The sequence below is a fragment of the Podarcis cretensis genome (genome assembly GCF_951804945.1).
Source record: "Podarcis cretensis genome assembly, chromosome: 17".
Taxonomy (NCBI): Eukaryota; Metazoa; Chordata; class Lepidosauria; order Squamata; family Lacertidae; genus Podarcis; species Podarcis cretensis.
This window is the reverse complement of record NC_137187.1, coordinates 32,625,699-32,645,361: the sequence shown is the minus strand read 5'-3', so window position 1 is coordinate 32,645,361 and position 19,663 is coordinate 32,625,699. Positions and strand designations below refer to the sequence as shown.

The following is a 19,663-nucleotide window of genomic DNA, read 5'->3' as shown; positions in this document are numbered from 1 at the left end:
TGGTTAACCATTTGTGTTAAATGGAAAAGGTTCCTTATCTGAAACCCCAGAGATTCATTTCCTTCTATATATACACACCGTATTTTTCGCTCCATAGGGCGCACCGGACCATAGGGCTCACCCCGTTTTTAGGGGGGGAAATCAAGAAAAAAAATCTTATTCCCCCCAGCCCCAAAGAGCAGCGTACAGGATGCGCGCAACCTCTCCCTGCCGGAGGGGTTGCGTGCGGCTATGGCACAAGCCAAGGCATCCAGCAGGATGGATCCCGCTCACTGTTTTGGCTTCCTCTTTAGCCCCACGCAACCTCTCCCTGCCGGGAGAAGCTGCACGGGGCTAAAGAAGCCATAGCCCCGTGCAGCTTCTCCCTGTTGGAGGGGTTGCGCGCGGCTATCCCTGAAGCCTGGAGAGCAAGAGAGGTTGGTGCGCACCGACGCCTCTCACGCTCCAGGCTTCAGCGAAAGCAACGCGAAGCTTTTGGAGCACAGACGGAGTGCTCCCTCTGCACTTCGGAGGCTTCGCTATCGCTATCGCTGAAGCCAAGGAGCCTGCATTCGCTCCATAGGACGCACACACATTTCCCCTCAATTTTGGGAGGGGAAAAAGTGCGTCCTATAGAGCGAAAAATACGGTATATAAAAATTTTTAACATATCATTTTCAACAATAATAAAACATACTTTTATATCTTATACAATTCCCCCCCCCCACCCGACTTTCGGCAATCACATCTGAAAATTTTCAAATCTTTTCCACTTAATTTACATTTCTTACTTTCACTATTGCTTTTAATTATCATAACTAATGTCTCTCTTCTTTATCTTCTTTGCAATATTTCATATATTCCTCCTTACAAAGCTTCTTGTAGTCCTACTAGTGTAATTTGTTGATTACAATTGCTCTTCAAATAGTTCACATAATTGTTCCAATCTTCTGTGAATCTTTGGTCCCTAAGATTTCAAATTCTTCCTGTCATCTTATCTAATTCTGCGTAGTCCATTAGAGAGATTCATTTCCAGTCAGTGTGGAGCTGAGCTACACCAGGCTTCCTCAAACTCTGCCCTCCAGATGCTTTTGGCCTACAACTCCCATGATCCCTATCTAGCAGGACCAGTGGTCAGGGATGATGGGAATTGTTGTCTCAAAACATCTGGAGGGCTGAGTTTGAGGAAGCCTGAGCTACACTAACCAGGGGTCTAATCCTGGTGCCCTCCCCTGGCAGAGACGCTTGTGAGACTATCAACGGGTCTTTGTGTCGTTGCAAACGCCTGCCTTTGTGCTTGCAGGATGAAGAGGGTCGACACTTGTCTGATGCTGACATCGCAGCTGAAGCTGACACCTTCATGTTTGAAGGTGAGGTGCCTGGATTGGGTCTGATCAGTCACCGTTTGCAGTATCTTTCTGGGGTGACACAATCAGGCCACATTTCCTCCTCCAAGTCACAGAAGGACAAGAAGGATTTTCAGGTCATGTTCAGCAACTGAGTGTTTAGGAGGGGTTGAATTATGGGTTCTGACCCCCCATGAGGTGAAATACTTCCCAGAGAGGATCATTGTGTACTGTCCGTGGTTCTGACCTGCTGTTGCCCCAGTTCCGCTGCATACAGCCTTTATCCACAGCCATTGGGGTCAGGTCAGTCATTGTGTGCTGGTTTCCTGAGACACAATACTTTCGTTTCAGTAAAAACCAGACTCTGGGGTTATATGTGCAGCTGGGGGTGAGGTGGAGAGAGAGGGGGGGGGCTCTCTGGGATTAGATGCTTTTGTCAACTGGATGATCCTTTGAAGGTGACCCAGAAACTACAATTAATCCAGAATGCAGCAGCTAGACTGGTGACCGGGAGCGGCCGCCAAGACCATATAAAACCGGTCCTGAAAGATCCACACTGGCTCCTAGTACGTTTCCGGGCACAATTCAAAGTGTTGGTGCTGACCTTTAAAGCCCTAAACAGCCCGGCCCAGTATACCTGAAGGAGCGTCGCCACCCCCATCGTTCATTGAGGTCCAGCTCCAAGGGCCTTCTGGTGGTTCCCTCGCTGCGAGAAGCCAAGTTACAGGGAACCAGGCAGGGGGCCTTCTCGGTAGTGGCACCCACCCTGTGGAACGCCCTCCCATCAGATGTAAAGGAAATAAACAACTATCTATTAGAAGACATCTGAAGGCAGCCCTGTTTAGGGAAGTTTTTAATGTTTGAAGTTTTATTCTTTTTTAGTGTTCTGTTGGGAGCCGCCCAGAGGGCTGGGGAAACCCAGCCAGATGGGCAGGGTAGAATTATTATTATTATTATTATTATTATTATTATTATTATTATTATTATTATTATTATTTCCTTGTGCTCATGGGTAGTAGGTCTCCAGCTTTACTTTGGGGTTGCAGCTCAGTCCTCTCCAGTTGGGATCTTCCAACTTTTGGTACTATTGACAGCCAATTAGACAATTAGAGGTCCAGGGAAATCTTCCCTGGTTGGACCTTCTGTTGTCAGCCAGTGCTGTGGTTGATCTGAAGCTCCGGGTGGACCGGGATGCCTCTTCTGTGAGTTCACACTCACTCTCCCTCCCCACAGGCCACGACACAACAGCAAGCGGCTTGTCCTGGGTGCTGTACAACCTGGCTCGACATCCCAACTACCAAGACCAGTGCCGGGAAGAGATTCAGAATCTGCTGCGAGGCCGGGAGACAGAGGAGATTGAATGGTGATGGGATATGAAGTGGGCAATCAAGAGGGTGGCAGGTGGAACTGAGCCCAGGTGTGGGTTGCTCATCTACAATGCAGTTTAATGTTTTTGTGCATGTATGTCCATCTGCACGTGCACAGCTTAGAAAATAAGGTAATCCACAGAGGATTTAGTGCTAGGCTCTCATTTCATCCAGTCTTGCCAATGAAAATGAAAATGGCTGAGCGTTGACAAAGCGTAGCTTCACTGACACACCTCTGCAGATCTCCTGTGCTTATTTTTCTTAAAAGGCATCTTTCAGCATATTATGTTTATGAATCTGGTGTGCCAAGTGGTACTCCTCAAATCTGATCTTACGTCTCCTTTCTAAATTCACTTCTAAATTCACCCTCAGCTCAGCACCGGCCATCTGGTGAGCGGGAAAAGGTTCTGTGTTCAAAACTGTGCAGCTACTATCTACTGTTTAATATCTGTTATTCTCCCCCCCACCCACCCACCCAACATGAGGAGTATACAGTCGTACCTTGGCAGTTGAACACCTTGGCTCCCAAACAAATCGGCTCCCAAACGATCAAAATCTGGAAGTGAGTGTTCCAGTTTTCGAACGGTTTTCGGAAGCCAAACATCCGGTGTGGCTTCCGTGGCTTCCGATTGGCTGCAGGATGCTCCTGCAGCCAATCGGAAGCCATACTTTGGTTTATGAACGGTTCCGGGAGTCGAATGGACTCCCAAGAACGCATTCTGTTCACAAACCAAGGTACCACTGCAATTGGGTATTTCTGGCCTGCCTAAAACCACACAGAGGGAAACGATATTGGAACGATAAGCAGTGCTCTTCCCAAATTTGATTAGGCGGAACAGCCACCCTCACAAATCCAACGTGGATCCTCTGCCATGGGGGCATCCATCCCAAGTATGCCTATGCTTCTGATGGAAGGAAGGTAGGAACCTTTGCCTCAAGACTCTTATTTTCCCCTGACATTTTGAGCATCCCAAGGCAGCCCACCCCCACACTTTGAGGACCACTGCTGTAGAGCCAGCATTTTGACAGACAAGCACAAAGCCTTGCGTACAAATCTCAAAGAACAGTTATGTTTCTATTATATAGGAAAAGTCTGCAGGCGCCATTATTTATGCTTCCGCAGCGAAAAAGCTCAAAGGGTGTGTCTACTTGGCACCGCTCCTGTTCTCATTCCCTATTTTGAAGTGAGGGAAAGGGGAACACGACGAGGGGCACCCATTTCAACAAGAACGATACCATGCAGTCAACACAGCCTTAAGATAGGCTATGTTGTGGCAGTTTGCCACATGTTCCTGTGGCGATCACACAAGAGCCCCCGAACGTTTGACGGTCTATTGACCCTGTGCCACCACTGTGATTGCTTTCTTCGCTGCCACCACCCCGCTTCTCACGGGGACACACGGAGTCCAGACCGTTGTTAACATTAACAAATAATCAAGTTTATTTTTAAATGCAGGAACAGGCGTATGGTTTCAGTTTATTTTTCTCTTGTCAGTTTCTTAATCTTAGTTCCTAACAACTCCAAATTGATTATTCCTTTTTTTTAAAAAAAGATATTTATTACATTTTCAAATATTACACAAAAAGAAAGCACATTGATAAAGAACAAAAAACAAACAAGTATAATTTCAATCCCTTATTTTCATATACCTAACTTCCCCGACCTCCTCATACCTCCCCTTTCTGTATTCCAATTTCTGTATTATCAGTTCAACAAATCCTCTCCCTTATTCTCAAATTAATTTTCACTTTTCCTTTCTTTTTTCTTAATCAATACCGCTGAAAACCACTTAATTTCTAAACCCACATCCAAATTGATTATTCCAACTATCTATCTAACTCAACCTAACAATTCCTCTCACTCTTTCTCACAATACAACTCTACCAACCCACTGCCTATTCCTCCCTCTTCCTTCTTCCGCTCCCAAACCTCAACTCTCAACCCCTAACCTCAACTGTCAACAACCCAAACCTCCACTGACTTTCAAAACCTCCCACTCTAACTTTTACTCCCCCCTTGCATTCTCACTGGCCAATCACATCACACTCATTTTAACCCTTTCCTTATGACCCACCTAGGAGGCAAACGCCACAGTTCCTTACCAAGGTCCCCAGAATGCAACATCCACGCCACATCCCTAGGGCAGGAAGAGAAAGAGTAGAGGGATTGCCACCTGTAGTCCTGCGCACTGATGCTATAATGCACCTACTCTATGGTTCCGTGATGCCATGATGCCAGTTGGCCGTCATAAACAGTAACGGTGATGTTTCCTCTTTTTAGGGAAGACCTGTCCCATATGCCTTTCACCACCATGTGCATTAAAGAGAGCTTGCGCCTCCACCCGCCAGTCACGGCCGTTTCCCGCCGCTGCACCGAGGATGTGAAACTGCCTGATGGAAAGATAATCCCCAAAGGTACCTGGCCTCAGCCCATCCCATGCCAGTTGGCATCATGCCCTGTGCCAGCACCTGGCAGGTGGACTCTGTCAGCATCGCCCTTGAGCCAGTGTACCAACTGGACTCATGCACTACAACCCCAACTGGGCTAGGCGAGCTGGGTAGCACTGCCAGCGACCACCTTTCTCACAGGGACAGGTCACCGTGCTGTGGACTCACAGCTTAGAGCTGAGAGCACCGGATTCACTTGCACAATAATACAGTCGTTGCGCAGCAGAGTTTTGCAGAGTCTTGCAGAGTATAAACCACCCGGAGAGCAGCTCTGTAGAATATCTTCCTTTTATTCTATAGCTACAACTATGATACAAAACTATATACAGAGCTAAAAGATCTAAGCATAAATCAATGCTACACTGAGAGTCTGCAGCTGCTCTTAGCAACCTTATCTCTAGACACGATCTCTAACACTCTCTCTCTCTCCAATACACTGACTGACTGACTCGCTGACTGATTCACTCACTAAGTAGAAAGCAGAACATTGCTCCTCCTCTCTGTAGAATCAGCAGGCTCCTCAGGAGATTCTTGGATATGGGAGGGGTGAAATCTCCTCAGACTCCTCCCCTCCTCCACTGCTACATCCTGCAGCAGCGGCAGTCTGGGGTTAAAGGTGCTGCTGTGCTGTTGTATTTTTACTGCCCTGTCAGAACAAGAGATGCCGTGAGCCCTAGGTAAAGGGTAAAGGGACCCCTGACCACTAGGTCCAGTCGTGGCCGACTCTCGGGTTGTGGCGCTCATCTCGCTTTATTGGCCGAGGGAGCTGGCGTACAGCTTCCAGGTCATGTGGCCAGCATGACTATGCTGTTTCTGGCGAACCAGAGCAGCGCACGTTAACGCCGTTTACCTTCCTGCCGCAGTGGTACCTATTTATCTACTTGCACTTTGACATGCTTTCAAACTGCTAGGTTGGCAGGAGGCCGTGATCCCTAAAGGTATTCAAACTGGCGGTAGGGAATTAAGTCCATATTTCAGAATGTCCCGCAGGAACTGGGTTGCTTGTTTGGCTTGCTCACTCTTATACCGTGAAGTCTTTACGTATACATTTACAGTAGTAGCTCTGGTTGCAAACGGGATCCATTCCGGAGGCCCGTTCGCAACCTGAAAAGAACACAACCCACGTCTGTGCATCTGCGCACGCGCGGGTCGCGATTCGCTGCTTCTGCACATGCGCATGATGTCATTTTGCGTGTCTGCACATGTGGCGAAACCTGGAAGTAACCCTTTCCGGTACTTCCAGGTTGTCGTGGGACAGAACCTGAAAAAAAGGTATCATGAAGCAAATGTAACATGTGGTATGACTGTATGAAAAATTCAAATGCTTTGAGGGTACATGTTTTCAGTCCAGGTTAATCTATAATTACAAGTCGTAAGATTCATCAGAAGCCATATTTGATGCAAAATTGTATCAGAAAATGGGGAAGGGGATGGATTACCCCCCCCCCCATTATTCGTTCACTGCCATGGTTGTGAGTCTAAAAGTGTTGAGGAAGGACATTAATAAGTAATCCAGCCTCATTAATTGGTTTCGGTTGTTTTCCTGCCCTCTGCTCTGCTTCTTTGGCTTCCACATTCAGGAGATCAGGCAACACACGGTGGGATCAAGTTGTGCATTTTCAAGTGTACATTAACAAAAAGATACGAGGGAGAGATGGCTCAGAGAGGCTGTCATGTCTCCCTGGTGATATATAATCTGGACCCAAGTGATGGTGACTTATAAAAACATTTTTGTTTTGACTTTTTACCTTGCTTTTCCACCAAAAGGACGATTAAGGACACTTAACAGCAGCATTCATGTTGGTATGTTCCACGGGTGATTACCCGTGACAAGTAAATGGTATGTTAATCCTTGGAACATACCACTGAATATACCATAGTACTGAGAAGCTTGCAGTGTTTGTATGTCCTTAGGGCTCTTTTTGTAACTGCAGCAAGCTAGGCCTCTGGATCCACTGCTGACCTTTGTCTTGTGGGTGGGATGCCTCGGACGTGGCTGCTACCATTGCTCACCCCTAACATCTGCTCCAGATGGTTGGCTGACCCTCTGGAAAAGACGTTAAGGGTGTGCAGAGACAGGAGAGGAAAGCGAAGCCCCACTGCATGAACAGAACACGGCATAATTCAGCCTGGACGCTGAGGTCCAGCTCCGAGGGCCTTCTGGCAGTTCCCTCCCTGCGAGAAGTGAGGTTACAGGCAGAGGGCCTTCTGGGTAGTGGCACCCGCCCTGTGGAACACCCTCCCTTCAGATGTCAAGGAAATAAACAGCTATCTGACTTTTAGAAGACAGCTGAAGGCAGCCCTGTTTAGCGAAGTTTTTAATGTTTGATGTTTTATTGTGCTTTGAATAGTCTGTTGGAACCGCCCAAATTGGCTGGGGAAACCAGTCAGGTGGGCAGGGTATAAATAATAGATGATGATGATGATGATGATGTACATGGATACGACCCCCACCCCAGCCAAAAGAAGATCCTGAGTTCATTGAGAGCCAGCAACACTAACAGAGATGTGGAGCAATTTTTGCTCAGAATGTGCCGTTGCAAAGCGTTAACGGCAGCTCTTAAGCTGAGTCCATAGTCTTTAGTGTTCTGCTCTTCCGAATCTCATTATTATTATTATTATTATTATTATTATTATTATTATTTATTGAGTTTATATACTGCCCTATACCCGGAGGTCTCACAGAAAAGATCACAACATATATAATCAGAATAAAAACAACAACCCAACACATTGTGCGTGACATTCTCTATGGTGTGCATATCCACACATTGATTAGAAACTCTTCCCTCCCCAGGGAACATCTGCTTGGTCAGTATCTTCGGAACCCATCACAACCCTGCCGTCTGGCCAGAGCCTGAGGTATCAGTTTCTGCTGTGTATTTTCTGTTTCTTCCCCTCTCCCTTGGGACCCTTTGGGACCCTTTCCTGGGCGTGGGGGCTGCTCTACGAGGACTCAGTAGGTCGTGTTGCTAATTTCTTTTACTCCCAAACATCTCACTTCTTCTTTCTTCTTCTGAAGTGTGCATGCACACAAAAGCTTATACCAAGAACAAAGTTAGTCTCTAACGTGCTAAAGGTAAAGGTACCCCTGATCGTTCGGTCCAGTCGCAGACGACTCTGGGGTTGCGCGCTCATCTCACTCTATAGGCCGAGGGAGCCGGCGTTTGTCCACAGACAGCTTCCAGGTCATGTGGCCAGCATGACTAAGCCGCTTCTGGTGAACCAGAGCAGTGCACAAAAACACCATTTACCTTCCCACCAGAGTGGTACCTATTCATCTACTTGCACTTTGACGTGCTTTCTAACTGCTAGGTGGGCAGGAGCTGGGACTGAACAACGGGAGCTCACCCTGTCATGGGAATTCGAACCGCCGACCTTCTGATCGGCAAGTCCTAGGCTCTGTGGTTTAGACCACAGCGCCACCCGCATCCCTCTCTAAGGTGCTAGTGGACAATTTTTATATATATTTTGACTGCATCAGACCAACATGGCTACCTACCTTCTTTCCAGTCACCCATAAGCTCAGTCTGTTTTTGTTCTTATAGGTCTATAACCCACACCGCTTTGAACCGAAGGCCTTGCAGAACCAGTCACCGCTGGCCTTCGTGCCCTTCTCAGCGGGACCCAGGTAACAGAGAGCCTCTTGGAGCCAGGTCTTAATTTTCTTGAGTGTTGGCTACTGCAGGGTATCGTGAGATATTCTGACCTAGATAATACTGACAGTGGCCACTTCCTCTTAGAAGAAGAAAGTCGTTCTTAATAATAATAATAATAATAATAATAAATTTTATTTATATCCCGCCCTCCCCAGCCGAAGCCGGGCTCAGGGCGGCTAACAACATTAAAACAGTGTGACATTATAAAACATTATAAAAAAGAATTAAAATCAAAATTGATGGCAACCATAAACTAAAACTTTGTAAAGATTGCCAGAGGAGGGGGTCAGGCTGCGCCCTGACCAAATGCCAGGTGGAACAGCTCTGTCTTGCAGGCCCTGCGGAAAGATGTCAAGTCCTGCAGGGCCCTTGTCTCTTGCGACAGAGCGTTCCACCAGGTTGGAGCCGCAGCCGAAAAAGCCCTGGCTCTAGTTGAGGCCAGCCTAACCTCTCTGAGGCCTGGGACCCTCAAGGTGTTTTTATTTGAAGATCGTAAGTTCCTCTGTGGGGCATACCAGGAGAGGCGGTCCCGTAGGTACGAGGGCCCTAGGCCGTATAGGGCTTTGAAGGTTAAAACCAGCACCTTAAACCTGATCCTGTACTCCACCGGGAGCCAGTGCAGCTGGTATAGCACCGGATGAATGTGATCTCTAAGCGAGGACCCCGTAAGGAGTCTCGCTGCGGCATTCTGCACCCGCTGGAGTTTCTGGGTCAGTCTCAAGGGCAGCCCCACGTAGAGCGAGTTACAATAATCCAGTCTGGAGGTGACCGTCGCGTGGATCACAGTGGCTAGGTCAGGGCGAGAGAGGTAAGGAGCCAACTGCTTAGCTTGGCGGAGATGAAAAAATGCCGCCTTTGTTGTAGCTGCAATCTGCGCCTCCATGGAGAGGGAGGTATCGAAGATTACACCCAAACTCTTAACGGACGGTGCTGGCACTAATTGCACCCCCGCAAGAGATGGGAGTTGCCCCCTCAGTCCCATGTCGTCCCGTCCCAGCCAGAGGACCTCTGTCTTCGAAGGATTTAACTTCAGCCGGCTCCCACGTAACCATCCAGCCACAGCCTCCAAGCATCTGATCAGTGTGTCTGGGGCCGAGTCCGGGTGGCCGTCCATCAACAAATAGAGTTGGGTGTCATCAGCATACTGATGGCAGCCCAGCCCAAAACTCCGGACAAGCTGGGCGAGGGGGCGCATAAAGATGTTAAAAAGCATCGGGGAGAGTATTGCACCCTGAGGCACACCACACACCAAGGAGTGGCGGGATGACAATTCCCCCCCAAGCGCCACCCTCTGTCCCCGACCAGAGAGAAACGAGCGCAGCCATTGAAGGACTGTGCCCTGGATCCCCACGTCGGCAAGGCGGTGGTCCAGGAGTTCGTGATCGACCATGTCAAAGGCTGCTGACAGGTCTAGAAGAATCAGCAGCCCCGACCCGCCTCGATCCAGCTGCCTGCGGAGATCATCTGTTAGGGCGACCAGAGCCGTCTCGGTCCCATGACCAGCGCGGAAGCCGGACTGGAATGGATCCAGAGCTGATGTTTCATCCAGAAACCTACCAAGCTGTTCAGCAACCGCTCTCTCAATCACCTTACCCAGGAATGGAAGATTCGAAACCGGGCGGTAATTGGATAGATCTGAGGGATCTGATGATGTTTTCTTTAAGAGCGGGCGCACCACTGCCTCCTTCAGTTCCCCTGGGAATGTCCCGGTGCCAAGGGACAGATTGATGATATCCCCCAGGGGGGCCCGCACCTCTTCTGGACACGCTCTAATCAGCCAGGACGGGCACGGGTCGAGAGGACAGGTGGTGGGCTTTCCAGCTCGGAGGAATCTGTCTACATCAGCTGGGGATATCCAGTCAAAGTGGTCCAATACTGAACCCGAGGACAGTCGAGGGGCCTCCAGTTCCTTTATTGTATCCAAATTGGCAGGGAGGTCATGGCGGAGCAACAAGACCTTCTCCGCAAAAAAGCTCGCAAATGCCTCACAGCTGTGTGTCAAATTGTTATTTAAATTTGGCTGTCCTTCGAGGGACGTTAAAGACCGAATTATACTAAATAATTGTGCCGGGCGAGAGCTAGCGGATGCAATGGAGGCCGAGAAGTAGGACTTTTTAGCGGCCTTCACTGCCATCTCATAGGTTTTCATAAAAGCCCTATAAGATGTTCTTGAGGCTCCGTCACGGGCACCCCGCCATACTCGCTCTAGCCGTCTGAGGTCCCGCTTCATTTTCCGGAGCTCCTCGGTAAACCAGGGAGCCCGGTTTCTGCGGGGTCGCAGAGGGCGCTTAGGTGCGATCTCATTGATGGCTGCCAGGAGCTGGGTATTCCAGGCCTCAACAAGCTCAGTCAATGAGTCGCCAGGGGGAGAAAGGTCCCGCAAGGCTTGACGGAATCTATCAGGGTCCATCAGCCTCTGCGGGCGAGCCCAAATTGGCTCGCCACCCAAGCAGGGTGGGGGTGGAACGTCAATCCTGGCTTTCAGAGCATAGTGATCAGACCATGGCACCTTCATCGAAGGAAACATGATCACATCTATACCGACGCCAAAGATCAAATCCAGCGTGTGGCCTGCTTGATGTGTGGGGCCCGAAACAAACTGGGAGAGCCCTAGTGTCGCCATGGAAGACACCAGGTCCAGAGCCTGTGAGGAGGGAGTGGCATCAGCATGGATGTTGAAGTCCCCCAATACCAATAGGTTAGGGAACTCCAAGGCCCAGCCGGCCACCGCCTCCAGCAGGCCTGACAGGGTGGCTGCTGGTGCGCTAGGTGGCCGGTACACCAGCCAGACAGCCAAGCTCACCTCGGAGCCCCACACTAGGCCAACACATTCAATGCCGGGGATCGATGGCGATGGTAGAGCCCTGAAAGAACAATCTTCCCGGATTAATAACGCCACCCCTCCCCCCCGGCCCACAGTCCGCGACTGGTGAAGGACGGAGAAACCCGGGGGCGCCATCTCTCGTAGGGTAACAGTATCCCCTTCGCGCACCCAGGTCTCAGTCACACATGCCAGGTCAACCCCCTGCGAGGTGAAGAAATCTCGCAGGGTGGCGGTTTTGTTGACTATAGACCTGGCATTGCACAACACCAGTGACGGAGGTGAGTAATCCTTGCTCACCCTACCCTCGTCTCTCGGGATGGGGCGCAGATTGGAAGGGGTACGAGCATATCCGTATCTCGATCCCCTTCGCCTATGACATCTGCCCCCACCGCCATACCTCCCTCGCCCCTCCACAGTAGGAATCCCAGGCCTCATACTTGCCTCCATTTACAGAATATAAAAACAAACAAACAAAAACAATTACAAAAAACAAAACCAATCCCCACCCCACTCCCCAACCACCCCACCCCAACCCACAATAAATCAAAACAAAATAAAAGTACATGGATAAAAACCACCGCTTATGGTGGTACAACAAAGCAAAAAAAAAATAAAAACAGTTTAAAACATATAAAAACACTTCCAACAACTGCTGCAGCAGCACCAGTGTCCCCGAGGCTGCGTCGGTGGTGAGCGTGGGCCCCGCCCCCTGGCCTGGTGGAGAGTGGGCCTGCAGGGGGAAGAGCCCTCCCCACAACGCACGGCAAAGCGGCAGCAGCAGTGTCCCTTCATGCTGTGCAGTCAGTCTATCGAACTCCCTCCCCCTGGAGGCCTTTAAAAGAGGATTAGACAAATTCATGGAGGAGACTGCTGCAGGCGAAATAGCTCAGTTGGTAGAGCACGAGACTCTTCATCTCAGGGTTGTGGTTTTGAGCCCCCATGTAGGATGTAAAGATTCCTGCATGCCATGACCCTCATGGTGCCTTCCAGCTCTTGATTCTATGAAAAGGCCTCTCCTTCCGCAGTTATTCCCCCAGAAAGAGCTCGCGGTCAGGGACATCTGAATTTATTTTGGTCCCTGTGTGAAAGGGATAGAAGTTTCCAGTGCTAATCAGTAAAAATGTAAACAGCTTATCTATGGGCACATAACATCAAACCATGAAGGAGACTGATGTCAGTGGCTACTAGCTATGATGATAGGGCTGCCCATACGTCCAGATTTTCCTGGACATTATTGGTACAATGGTACCTCGGGTTAAGAACTTAATCCGTTCTGGAGGTCCGTTCTTAACCTGAAACTGTTCTTAACCTGAGGTACCACTTTAGCTAATGGGGCCTCCCACTGCCGTTGCCGCTGCCCAATTTCTGTTCTCATCCTGAAGCAAAGTTCTTAAGCTGAGGTACTATTTCTGGGTTAGCGGAGTCTGTAACCTGAAGCGTCTGTAACCTGAGGTACCACTGTATTTCAAAGGCGGAATTGACATCCGGGGGGAATTTTCAAAAGGCGGCGCTTTGTCCTGGGTCTTAGGCAAGTCAATCGGTTTTTCGGGGGGCGTTTTTGGTAAACCAAGTTTTGTCAACAACTTTGGAGTGTCCTGGTTTTTATTTTTTGAAATATGGCAACCCTACATGATCACTATGCTCTGCCTCCACAGTTGTGAAAACAGGATGGGCCTTTGGCTTGATTCAGCAGGCTCTTCTTACATTCTCACTGTATAATCTTTTAGTAACATTTTCAAACATTTTCACAATCATATTCATATCAAAGAATTACATTGTTTCATAAATTGACTACAGTGGTACCTCTGGTTACGAAGGCTTCAGGGTACGAGCTCTGCTAACCCAGAAGTAGGTGTTCCTGGTTACGAACTTTGCTCCGGGATGTGAATGGAAATCATGCGCCTCTGGTGCGCGCACAGCAGGAGGCCCCATTAGCAAAAGCACACCTCAAGTTAAGAACAGTTTCAGCTTAAGAACAGACCTCCGGAACGAATTAAGTTCATAACCAGAGGTACCACTGTATAGTATTTTTTTTTTTTTAAGTCCATTCTTCTATGAAAAGTTCGTCATTTCGATTTCTTAATCTCACTGTCAGCTTTGCCATTTCTGCATAGTCCATTACTTTCAAAAGCTATTCTTCCTTCACTGTAACTTGCTCTCCTTTCCATTTCTGTGCATATGATATTCTAGCTGCCATTGTCACGTACATAAATGGTTTAGTCATCGTATTTGGAACCTCCGTCCCTGTTATGCCTATAAGGAAAGCTTCTCATCTTTTGGGAATAGCCCATTTAAATTTCATTTCCTTATATATCATTTCCCAAAAAGCCTTTAGCTTTTTTCCATGTCCACCATATATGGAAGAATGACCTATTGTAAGAAAATCTGCTCCCTTTGCTTTATGAGGTATTCCAGAGCCTGTATGGAGTCCTTAAATGGGTTCCCTATTGGTAAGAGAAAATAACAGAGGCCAACCAGAGTATATTGAGATGCAAAGCAGTTAGTAAGCCTGATCCCCACTCACCACATGCAGGAGGGAGAACCCAGAGCAATAGTGTGCAAGCCCTTATATAAACTTTTGAAATTGCCCACCCTGTAGCCCAAGACCACCCCCAAAACATTATACATACATCACAGGAGGCGGTCTACAGCAGAAATCCTGCCTGCCAGGATACCTGATAACTGTCACTGATTGCATTACCTGGGCAGCCTGGCCATTCTTTTGTATGACTATTCTTTTGAATAGGCTCACCCTATTCATACACAAATACGCCCTTAAGACAGGATTTGCAAGCAAGAAGACAATGGGAAGGCTTTCCCCATTTGCCTGCCTTACTTCAGAGGAATATAGGAGGTCATTGGGAGTGTCAAAATGGCTTCAGGATTGCTCTCCCATACTATTTCAGACACATGGTTCATATACCGCACATATATGTGTGATTTAAGAATATTCTATATTTGAGGCCTGAAAATTCTTATAACAGACTCATCTATCTGCTTACATTTCCAACATATGCTTGACACATTTTTATACATCTTGGCTGGTTTATATGCTGTTAAATACCACCTGTACATCATCTGAAGATAATTTACTCTTAATTTACAAGCAGTGAATTTCATATCCTTTTCCCATAACTTCTCCCAAGAAGCCATATCAATACGATGACTTACGTCTTTGGCCCACGGAATCATTGTTGACTGCTCTCCTTACATGCTCACATTGATCATCTACAGTGGTACCTCGGGTTAAGAACTTAATTCGTTCTGGAGGTCCATTCTTAACCTGAAACTGTTCTTAACCTGAAGCGCCACTTTAGCTAACGGGGCCTCCCGCTGCCATTGCGCCGCACGATTTCTGTTCTCATTCTGAAGCAAAGTTATTAACCCGAGGTACTATTGCTGGGTTAGTGGAGTCTGTAACCTGAAGCATATGTAACCTGAAGCGTCTGTAACCCGAGGTACCACTGTATTTCCTCTTGGCAGTGTGGTGGGGGAAGGAATGTTGGGGTGCCTTCCATGACACTGACCTCTTTTACGTTTGCAGGAACTGCATCGGGCAGAACTTTGCTATGTCAGAGTTGAAGGTGGCCTTGGCCTTGACCCTGCTGAGGTTTGTGGTGAGGCTGGATGAGAGCCAAGCCGTGCGTCGTTTGCCAGCATTAATTCTACGGGCAGAAAATGGACTGTGGCTACAGGTGGAGCCAGTGCGTGCCCGGCAATGATCGGGGAGATGCAGAAGATTTGAAGTCTCTGTTCCAGCGTTTCAGCTTGCACTGTAATGTGCAAAGAGATTTATGGTGGCCAGAGAGCCCTCTGCCCCAAACAACACGGAAGGCATGACTCAATTGTCTTTGCCTCAGAGCCCTCGTTCCCGTCTTGCCTGTCTTGCCTTTGTGAAGGCGCTAGCAATAGGTTTGTGCTACATTAAAGATGAAGTGTCTTGACCATAAAATGCAGTTTTGATTTTGCTGTAGATCCCTGACAGATAATGGCATGCACATAAGATCCACCATCTCCCTAGCAGTTTGCTGCACAACTCTAGCCATAGGGCCTGTCTGGTATCAATAAGAGAATCTACTTCCTGAGTTGTAAAGGAGCACATCTGAAGGCAGGCATTGCAAACAAACTTTGGCTTCGGTTGAAAGAGGCTCCCTTGTTTACACTTCATGTTGGTTGAGTGCTCCCCTTGGTCCTGATCTTGAGAAGACCAGGGCCTCCAACCTTTGGATGAGAGAGTGCTAAAAAAAATAAAATAGTATAGTCACTTTGCTTCTTGAAAAATTTGCATGTTCCTTCTCTTTCTATGTAAAATATATATTTTTATTGATACTTATCAAAAGATATATAACATTCATGCCCATTACAAAGTATCTTTTTCTAATACACCAGAATAAAAGAAATATTTTTAAATCTACACCCTTGTGCAAATTAAATTGAAACAAAGCATGTTTTTCTATGCCACATTGATCAGTTTGTCAAGCACCCACAAAAGATGTTTTGGGTGTACTTCAGTTATTATGGTGTCAGAAGTCTGCAGCCAATAGAAGGAATGATGCGCTCACCACAATAGATTGAGGTTCTACAAAAGAGAGTTATTCTAGAGCTGGAAAAGAGGTATCCTGACGGTACTGGGATATTGCAGCAGGATCTAGCCCCCCGTCACACATCAAAAGTGGTGAAGAAATTCATGACAGAGCAGCAAATACAGGTACTTGATTGGCCAGGGAATTCCCCAGACATAAATCCCATTGAGAATTTGTGGGCTATATGCCAATTAATTGAAACTAACAATGAATTTAGTACAGTACTTTATTGTACAAAACTCACATATACATGTACAAAATTCAGATATATGTACATTAGTAATGGATATGACCTCCGCGATTTTTAAGCAGCATTTGAACACGGTTTGGCATGGAGTCTACTAGTTTCGAACAGCTACTGTTGATGTTCGGATCCCTGTACCACACCTGAATCAGCGCCTGAGTGAGCTTCTCCATAGTCGTACAGTCTACAGCTCAGAGGCAACTTTTGCATATATAGCCCACAAATATATAGCAGGCTTCTGACAGCATAATAACTGAAGTATCCCCAAAACATCTTCTTTTGTGGGTGCCTGACAGACTGATTGATGTGGCATAGAAAACATGCTTTGTTTCAATTAATGTGCACAAGGGTGTAACCTAAAAAGGAACAGGAGCAAAAAGAAGAAAAAAGAAAAACAGAGAGGGAAAGACTTCTGGTTCTCTGCCACCTAAATATAGTATTCACTCATTAACATCCAACTATTCTATTTTCTATAAGCCACTATTGTTTCAGTCTTCAAATCCAAGTTCAAAATCATTGACAGTTATTAAGAATCGGAAACATTTTTGCGTGAAAAAGAAAATATTTCCCTCTTCTGAAGAAGTGAGTGCCAATCCTTAAGTAGCCACAGTCCACACAGAAGATGGAGGTGTCTCCAGGCTGGGGCGATGCCCAAGTTTTGCAAAAGTACAAAAGACCTTAGAAAAAAACCTACATGGAGGGGACCACAGTACAACCCAAGCACTCTTTGGTGAGAGAACGGCAGCTGAGATTTAACACTGCAAAGCAGGCAGCAAAGAAAAACATGGAAATATAGGCTGTAAAACCTTTAAAAAGTGCCCACCTGGCGAGTCCACAAAATGTCGCCTTTTAGAAGTTCTTTCCAAGCTATCTGAGAAGCGCGCTAGCCTTAGCCTTATGAAAACCCATGCCACAAAATAGTTTGGTCTCTATGGTACCGCACAACTGCTTCTTGGAAAATTTGCATGTCCTTCACCTTTGCAAGAAATAAGCACCTAGCAGCACATTTAGTGAAATGCTTGCTGCGTTTGGCATCACTGGGCAAATTCCATAGGTTCTACACACGTTGTGGTTGAACCTTGGATCAGAAAACAACAGTTTCAATGCCCTGGAGAAAGGACACTGAAATCAATACCAGGGTATTAAGGAACTTGTTGAGGATTTGATTTAGGTCCAGCTACTGCTTCACAAACACTTATCTCAGATCCCACTCTGTGTGTAGATTATTAACCAGAGTGTCCCCAGGCCTCCCTTTGAAAAAATATAAATTGATCATTGTCATCTATCCAAGCAATCGGCCTAGCAAAGGGCACCTCTCCACAGCCAGAGAGCAAAGGGCAAAGCGGAACGTGAATGCCTATAGACCCACCATCTTGCTGTTTTTTTTTTTACAAATCTTTTATCTCCGTTGTGCATTGTTGGGGAGTACAATGTGCCTTGCCTCCAAATAATTCTTGTCTCCAAATAAGTACTGTACAATATTCAACTTTGGGTTAAAGAGGCCATTTAATCTTTGCTGTTACCCCTAATGTGTTTTTATATGGTTGTTGTAGTCGTTTAGTCATGTCCGACTCTTCGTGACCCCATGGACCAGAGCACGCCAGGCACTCCTGTCTTCCACTGCCTCCCGCAGCTTGGTCAAACTCATGTTGGTAGCTTCGAGAACACTATCCAACCATCTCGTGCTCTGTCGTCCCCTTCTCCTTGTGCCCTCCATCTTTCCCAACATCAGGGTCTTTTCCAGGGAGTCTTCTCATGAGGTGGCCAAAGTACTGGAGCCTCAGCTTCAGGATCTGTCCTTCCAGTGAGCACTCAGGGCTAATTTCCTTCAGAATGGATAGGTTTGATCTTCTTGCAGTCCATGGGACTCTCAAGTGTCTCCTCCAGCACCATAATTCAAAAGCATCAATTCTTCGGCGATCAGCCTTCTTTATGGTCCAGCTCTCACTTCCATACATCACTATGGGAAAAACATAGCTTTAACTATACGGACCTTTGTCGGCAAGGTGATGTCTCTGCTTTTTAAGTTTTTATGTGGTACCAAATGTTTTATCAGTTCGTAGAGCATGAGACTCTTAACTTCAGTGTTGTGGGTTCAATCCCCACATTGGGCAAGAGATTCCTTGCATTGCCAGGAGTTGACCCTCAGGGTCCCTTCCAACTCTACAATCCTATGGTTCTAGGAGTACTGTTCTTCTAAATGTCATTTTGCTGTAAGTAATGGGCCCACCTGCTAGCCTGCTCCCTAAAATATCACTGGTTTGCTCATTTCTATATATAGGATATATATATATAGGGACGCAGGTGGCGCTGTGGGTTAAAGCCTCAGCGCCTAGGGCTTGCCGATCGAAAGGTCGGCGGTTCGAATCCCTGCGGCGGGGTGCGCTCCCGCTGCTCGGTCCCAGCGCCTGCCAACCTAGCAGTTTGAAAGCACCTCCGGGTGCATGTAGATAAATAGGGACCGCTTACCAGCGGGAAGGTAAACGGCGTTTCCGTGTGCAGCTCTGGCTCGCCAGAGCAGCGATGTCACGCTGGCCACGTGACCCGGAAGTGTCTCCGGACAGCGCTGGCCCCCGGCCTCTTAAGTGAGATGGGCGCACAACCCCAGAGTCTGTCAAGACTGGCCCATACGGGCAGGGGTACCTTTACCTTTACCTTTACCTTATATATAGGATGTCTACATTCTGCATGGACTGGTATATACCTCTTAATTGTATTTCACTATTAATATAATATAATATAATATAATATAATATAATATAATATAATATAATAAAATATAACTATTAATATATATTAATATTGTATTTCAATATTAATATAATATAAGAACTATTAATATACTTCTTCTTAATTGTATTTCAGTTCAACAATTACTTTGATAAAATACATATTTTGTTATGTGCAAATGGCCTTAGATACCTATTAGGTCCATAAATTACCATACAGCATATATTCAACACAAAAAACAGCGACAATTTGTTGTTGGCAAAGGACAGCTGGACATATAAAGGGCCCCATTACCTTCAGTAACTTAGGGCCTCATGAAACCTAAATCCGGCCCTGTATCAGACATAAAACACAGGCACATCTGAGTTCAGACACCGGCATATCTGAACTAAACCACATGCATATAAAGGCGTGCACATCTGAATTAAAGCGTGTGCATATAAACCCGTGCATATCCGAGTTCAAACGCGTGCATATCTGACC

The 19,663-nt window shown here is 47.0% G+C and overlaps 1 protein-coding gene and 1 long non-coding RNA gene across 5 annotated transcripts in view; one reads left to right on the top strand and one right to left on the bottom strand.

Moving 5' to 3' along the window:
- Positions 1 to 15,973, top strand: part of CYP4F22 (cytochrome P450 family 4 subfamily F member 22) — a 59,431-nt gene extending 43,458 nt beyond the window's left edge. For all 4 annotated transcript variants that reach the window (XM_079959515.1, XM_079959514.1, XM_079959517.1 and 1 more), the window contains exons 8-13: positions 1,283 to 1,349; positions 2,559 to 2,688; positions 4,974 to 5,107; positions 7,938 to 8,002; positions 8,689 to 8,771; positions 15,168 to 15,973. In XM_079959515.1, the coding sequence (XP_079815641.1) occupies positions 1,283 to 1,349; positions 2,559 to 2,688; positions 4,974 to 5,107; positions 7,938 to 8,002; positions 8,689 to 8,771; positions 15,168 to 15,345 (657 nt within the window). In that variant the 3' untranslated portion in view covers positions 15,346 to 15,973. The remainder of the gene's footprint in view (positions 1 to 1,282; positions 1,350 to 2,558; positions 2,689 to 4,973; positions 5,108 to 7,937; positions 8,003 to 8,688; positions 8,772 to 15,167) is intronic.
- The window catches only part of LOC307206562, a 96,246-nt gene that overhangs the window by 68,487 nt on the left and 8,096 nt on the right, over positions 1 to 19,663 (bottom strand). The window lies entirely within an intron of this gene.